At 40.6% G+C, this 6,449-nt stretch overlaps 1 protein-coding gene across 1 annotated transcript; it reads left to right on the top strand.

Moving 5' to 3' along the window:
• The first annotated feature begins 1,053 nt into the window (after positions 1–1,053).
• On the top strand, positions 1,054–6,223 carry LOC113582523 (keratin, type I cytoskeletal 19-like). The gene is made up of 9 exons (XM_027018318.2): positions 1,054–1,383; positions 1,583–1,711; positions 2,072–2,154; positions 2,319–2,475; positions 2,662–2,823; positions 4,326–4,445; positions 4,585–4,805; positions 5,265–5,338; positions 5,510–6,223. The coding sequence occupies exons 1-9, from the start codon at positions 1,054–1,056 to the stop codon at positions 5,617–5,619; spliced, it is 1,386 nt and encodes a 461-aa protein (XP_026874119.2). The 3' UTR covers positions 5,620–6,223.
• Positions 6,224–6,449: the final 226 nt, after the last annotated feature.

Here is a 6,449-nt window from a genome sequence, read left to right as displayed (position 1 = left end):
TGACAAGGTCCATTGTAACAGCATGAAAACTATGAGCATGCTGACTGACTTTCAGTATAGCTCTCAACATGAAGTGCAGATATATACTTTATGTTAAAATGATTAGTGTGCCTTAAGAATTCAAGTAGTTTCAAAATCAATAGATTTCTTTTGGAGATTTGACATGGAGGAATGACTAAGAGAGCAGAAGGCACGAGACGAGAGTGGCGCTGGCATAACCACTTACAGGTGGGTCAGCCGTTAAACGTTGACACAAAGCTTGATGGCTGCAGCTTTAAAATTCAGGGTTATAAAATCCAGGGGTTTCTATGGGCGGACGGTGGATGCAAATGAATTAATCAGTTGGATAGATGAGCGTCATGAAGGTGAATGAAAGGGCTGAAGAGGCATGAAGGGGTAAATGACTGTCATCAGTACAAAATGAAGTTTGGTGCATGGGGTCAGCAGGTGAACCTGTAGAGCAGGTTTGGCTCTAATTTGACAGTTCAAGGAGCATCAAGAGAAATGTCGGTATGGGGAAGGTTGAAGGAGTGAAAAAAGAAAGAACAAAAGAAATGCGTGAGCAGTTAAATTAGAAGTCTGAGTAGGCATATTAATATGGAGGTGAAGCATGTAAGCCATGAGAAAACACTGCAAAATAGTCAATGAAGAGAGGGATGACAAAGAAAAAATGAAAGGCCTGCATGCTGGCAGGCAAATTTAACAAATGCTGATAAATAATCAAAAATGTGAGAAATGTTACCTATGCATTTAGATTACACTACAGCACAAAGCATCACAGTATGTTATGCAGAAAGAAAATACAATTATTTAGGTCCATACATTTTCCTTTAGTTAACACAGCAATGCAGCAGTCAAACGGGTAGAAGCATGAAATTCTGCTTGAATTTCAGTACAACACTCATTACTGGTTCTGGTTAATCGTTCTGGTGGTTTCCAGTTCAAAAACTGGCCTAAAGAATCTACACTCTAGCTAGATACCGGTTCTTTCAACTAAACAGTTTGAATCCATTCTTTAGAAAGGCGGGTCTGTTTGTATTGCGTGCATGACAGATGCTGCTGAGCTCGTTTCCTGACAGGCAGGCCTATTTAAGACCCTCTGCCATCAGTGAAACAGCAGAGTCACAGGTTGGGAAGCACATCATCAAGTCACGCTCCAAGCATCCCGCCATGCTGCCCCATCATTATTCGTCCTACGCGTCATCTGGAACAGTTAGGCTGAAAGCTCTCAGTAGCTCAAGTGTGTCACTGTCTTATGGAGGCTATGGCACTCGAATGTCTCATTCCTCAGCCAAAGTGGATACAACTCATGACTTCATATTTGACAATGAAAAGATGATTTTGCAGAATCTTAACAGGCGCATGGCAGCTTACCTGGATAAGGTAATATTTTAAATACTAAATTATTATGCAGGTCATCATACAAGGAAAAAATACAAGGAATTAATATATTTACTTATTCCACCCCATCTCCTGTTTTATTTAAGGGGGAAATGTGTACTGTATTCTTGTGTGTATTAGAGTCATTTTTGACCTATTAAGAAAATGTTTCTTATTTGTGGTTTATTTTCTTTGTTTGCAGGTGCGCTCTTTAGAAGCTGCCAACAGAAGGATTGAGCTGCAAATCAAAGAATGGTATGAGCGCAGGAGCACTACGTACTGCAAAGATCTGACTCACTACTACAGCACCACTGAAGAGCTATGTGAACAGGTAAGGCAGCAGTCCATAGACACACCCATCAAGCTCACACCTGAAAATCATTATCACACTACAAACCTCTTAAGTTCTTAATGTTCCAAGAACTAAATCTGCGAATCTCTAATCTTTAACACGAAACCTGTCCAAACAGGTTTTACCAGCTCACCTGGCAAGTGACACAATTTGTGTATGACGTTTAACCATTTTATAAGTTTTAGAATTAAGAGATTTAGGTTTTCAGTTAATAATTATGTCTGTACATAAACCTTACTTGCATGTTTTAACTTTCAAAATCAAACCAAAATGAAGTTGCCGAAACATCAGTGGTATCATTTGTGTGACTGTACATATTTCACATCCCTGTTTTTAAAGATTAATTCTCATGCCAAGGAAAATGCTTTACTCTTTCTGCAAGTGGACCATATTAAAATGGCAACTGCCAACTTTAAGGCGAGGTAAGTTGAGCATCTGACATTTACAATAAATATTCATGATTTTAAAAAATGGTAGTTTCTCTGCTTTATTCAGTGTCTTTTACTCTTGCAGTGCTGTTAATGTTAGCACTGCCTTCATTGCAAAACTAATGGTGAATTCTCTCCTGGCTCCTGTTTGGGTACAGGGTTGCGGTAGAGAGGAACATGTGTTTGGTTGTAGAAGCAGAGATGGCTCAACTGCGTAGGGCTTTGGTGACAAATCAGATGGCCTGTGAAGACCTGAAGTTCCAAATATCCTCACTGGAAGAACAGCTGGTGCTCCTCAAGAAGAACCATGAGGAGGTGAGGAGTCCTTTTGTTTTTGTTCCAAGTTTATCTATGTGTGCAACTCTACTTTTAAAAATGTACTTTTTAAAATCCATTATCCATCAAACCACCTAACATTTCAAGCAAAAATTAAAGGCTGCACTTGCCTTTGTGATTACATTTGCTAGGATTCATCATTGCTTCGGTCCCCTTTGTTCACAGGAGATGCATTTGCTTCGTACCCAGCAGTGTGGCTCTGTGGATGTGCAGATGGACTGTGCCACCTCAGTGCCTCTTGATGAGGAGCTGCAGGCACTAAGGGCCCAGTTTGAGGCACTCATCATAAAGTACCAAAGAGATGCTAAAATCTGGTTCCAGAGCAAGGTAGACCAGTGCGACAGTGTGTGTGGTAAATGGGTGGGGTAAACCTAATTTTTATTTATTTATTTTTGGCTTTCAGTTATTTGAGACTTTCAGAAATAGTCGAACAATATATATATATATATATATATATATATATAATCGAACAGTTGCAACTAAATATTCCATTGTTGCAGCATTGCAGATGCTGTTTCACTCAAACACATTTTTAGATATTTTATATACTCTGATGTTTTTTGCTCTTCCTAGATTCATCTTTGAGTAAGATTCTCTCAGATTGAACCACGTAGAATAATCATTTGAAAGACAGGTAGCCAGTGTAACGTTGGGGTGACTAGCCGTGTCGACACACACAGATGTTTATTATTACACGTAACAAAAAGAGAAAACAAAAAACACGAACAACACTGAAACAAGTCAAAATGCACTCGGTGATAAACAGGACTAGACCACGATAGGGTGGCGAACAGCCTAAATGAGGTCAAACGCCTACAAGGACTGACTAATAAACAAGGATTTAAATATGCACGTTAATGACGCCCCTGACAAGTGAGGGTGAGACCATGTAGACACTTCTTTTCAAAATCATTGTATTAGGCTCTGTAACAGTCTAACTAGTACTTTATACTTTTAATCACAATATGCATTCTCACTGTGGTACTGTCAAGCTGTTTGTGTGCCCTTGTTTGAAAAACCTACTCTGAATCACCGTTGACAACTATTAAAACTTTGTGTCTTTAGGTTTTCCTCTAACAGCACTCAGTGGCCCTTTTTCCACTTTTAAAATTCAGTTTAGTTTTGTCAAAAACTGTAAAGTTATTAGTAGACAAATCTTGAGCTTATCAGGAAATTATTCGGAATTGTGAAAGTAAACTATGTTAAAGTTAAAACTATGAAACAAATGCACTCAAGGAAGACCAAGCTGTTGGTGGATTTACCAGACTTTGTGTAAACAGGAAAAGGGTTAAAAGGGTTTCAGTGCAAAAATGTTGAACTGTTGAAATGTTGTTCACTGGTAGGTCAGAGAATGGAGTTAAAGGCTGCAGTAAAGAATGGTTAAAATCCAAACATGCTGAATGGTATTCAGTGTCAATGACTGAAAAAGCACCATGCAAACAGACAAGTTTCTAAGAATTATAGTGATGATAGATGCTCTTCCCCAGGGAGTTAACTTGATGTTTTATTATTATAAAGAACCTTAAATTATGTCTATTCATGGCAAAGTAACTTTAGAATTCTTTGAGCTACTCGTACAAAAGAAAATATTTGGCAGGTGAAAACCTTTTTCCCCTCACATTCAGTCTGTGTGAATGGCTAAACTCATGTTGGTCATTGGTTTGTGTGAACCTTTTACAATTTCCACCATAAGTATTGTACAGCTTGGTTAGTTTAGTGAAATTTCAGTTTTAAATGTTACAACACGAAAGCCATTTCTTTTGAGGTATATGTGAGAGTCGGATGTGTCATTTGTATGTTGTCTCTTTGCTGATTGGGTTCTTTTCCAGGTGAAAGTGTCTCGAGTGACCAGCAGCACTGCTGAGGTCAAAACATCTCATACATTAGTCTCTGACCTAAAGAAGACGTACCAGCAAAGGAAGATGGAGTTGGATAGTCTCCGCCTACAGGTTGGATAGTCTCCGCCTTCCATCTGCTTCTGCTGTGAATGATTTTATCAACCTCTTTCATGAGCGACTGTTGTTTTACTACATCAGACATGATTACATTGCCCTTCATAAAGCCTTTCCTTACTGCTCTGCGCTACAGAATCATGTGGTGGGGAAGAGTCTGGCGGAGGTGGACGTGCATTACGCCGCCCAGCAAAGCAAGCTGCAGTTGCACACAAATTACCTGCAGGGGGAGCTGGAGGACCTGAAGGCCAGCACACAGCAGCAATGCACACAGTACAAGCTGCTACTGGATGTGAAGATGAGGCTGGAGACGGAGATCACCGAGTACAGGAGACTGCTGGGTGGAGAGGCCACAGGGTGGGACTGCGTGTGTGGGTGTGTGGAGAGGCCACAGGGTGGGACTGCGTGTGTGGGTGTGTGTGGAGACTGCTGGGTGGAGAGGCCACAGGGTGGGACTGCGTGTGTGGGTGTGTGGGGAGAGGCCACAGGGTGGGACTGCGTGTGTGGGTGTGTGTGGAGACTGCTGGGTGGAGAGGCCACAGGGTGGGACTGTGTGTGTGGTAGCTCACAGCTTAAGGTGCCCAACTTGTTATTGGAAGGTTGCCAGTTCCCAACACTGGCACGGTTCTACGTTTGATCCTACCTTTGACTGTACAACAGTTCACAAAACTGTGGACTTGTCTATTGGTCCCTGCCTTTGTAAAGTTAATCAGATTTGCTGAAGGTGGTTAGTCTTTGTACTGTACATGTACCTGTCTGTGGAAAGCCAAGACATTATTGATTATACCAATAATCATTATTTTTGTTTGTGCGCAGAACTATTGTGAACTCAATTATGACGGACACGGTGACCCAAACAGTGGAAACTAAGAAGGAGGTGACAGCTAAGAGTAAATATTAACTTAATTCATTTATTTTTTAGGCTGTCCACTTCATTATACACTTTCTTTAGTTAATCTATTATGCCTCAGTCAGTCATTTTGTGACAGTTTGCTGTTAAAGTTGGGTAAGCATGTCTGTTTTCTGTGTGTATGTTTGTGTGTGCATGTGTATGCACACAGAGCACGCCCCCCACATCCAGAGACGGGTGAAGATTATTGTGGAGAAGCTCGTGGATGGGGAGGTGGTGTCTGTTGACAAAACCGAGAAACTGGAGGAGGTTATCAACTGAGTGGTACAAGCACAGGATCCCCCTACAGAGTAGAAAGCCGCTGAACTGAATAATAATGAAGACTCTGACAATTCTATGCTATAGCACAACTGAAACACTTATTTTCGGTGACATGCCAGAGGAGCCCTTAAGTCATTATTGGCATTTTGACATTAGGATTTGCCCCCACTTGTGGGGCATATGGTCAAAGGAAAATGTACGGTTCGTCCACCAGGTGACACCGTTCTCTGGAACATAATCATGTTCTTTCATGTTCTTTCAAGATTAATACAGAGTATGCGCTCAGAAATTCAGAATACACAATCCAAAGAATGGAGATTCAAGCTGTCTTAGGCACTTGTGAGGACTAAGTTCTGTTCCTGTAGAGAATGACAAATGATCAGTGAGGTTTCCCAATAGACAACAGGGAAACTTTTTTTTTTTTTTTTTTTTTTTTGGCAGGGAGTTGTTTATTTTGGTTAAAAAAAAGCAACAACCTGTAAACACCTAGTTCCAAATGAACTGTATGCTTTAAATATACTAACAAATGCTCTATGCAGTCCAAGATTCAATATATTAAATTGAATTCATGCAGCCTGGGTGACTTTATTCAGTAGTGCTTCATTACTTTTTAGGAATATCTTCAATAATAAGACCTTTAAACTCACAGGCCCAGAGTTCTCTTGTACAAATTCTTCAGATTGTAACTATATGCCAACACAGTGGATTAGAACTCAAACTGACACTGGCATCTTAATTAGAGGGTGTGTGGTGGTGCATGCACACACGTGTCTGGTTGTGGGGCGTGGGTGTGTGTGTGTATAGCTTCAAGCAGGGGGTACCATAATTTC

The sequence above is a fragment of the Electrophorus electricus genome, chromosome 26, assembly GCF_013358815.1.
Source record: "Electrophorus electricus isolate fEleEle1 chromosome 26, fEleEle1.pri, whole genome shotgun sequence".
Classification (NCBI taxonomy): Eukaryota; Metazoa; Chordata; class Actinopteri; order Gymnotiformes; family Gymnotidae; genus Electrophorus; species Electrophorus electricus.
The sequence above is the reverse complement of the archived record's forward strand: the minus strand, read 5'-3'. Positions and strand labels throughout refer to the sequence as shown.

Excerpts from the sequence above, each read along its gene's own strand:
- LOC113582523 (XM_027018318.2), top strand. The coding sequence starts at position 1,054 with ATGCTGCTGAGCTCGTTTCCTGACAGGCAGGCCTATTTAAGACCCTCT. Across the intron at positions 2,155-2,318 it reads ACTGCCAACTTTAAGGCGAG|GGTTGCGGTAGAGAGGAACA; the intron begins GTAAGTTGAGCA and ends GTTTGGGTACAG. Across the intron at positions 2,824-4,325 it reads AAATCTGGTTCCAGAGCAAG|GTGAAAGTGTCTCGAGTGAC; the intron begins GTAGACCAGTGC and ends GTTCTTTTCCAG.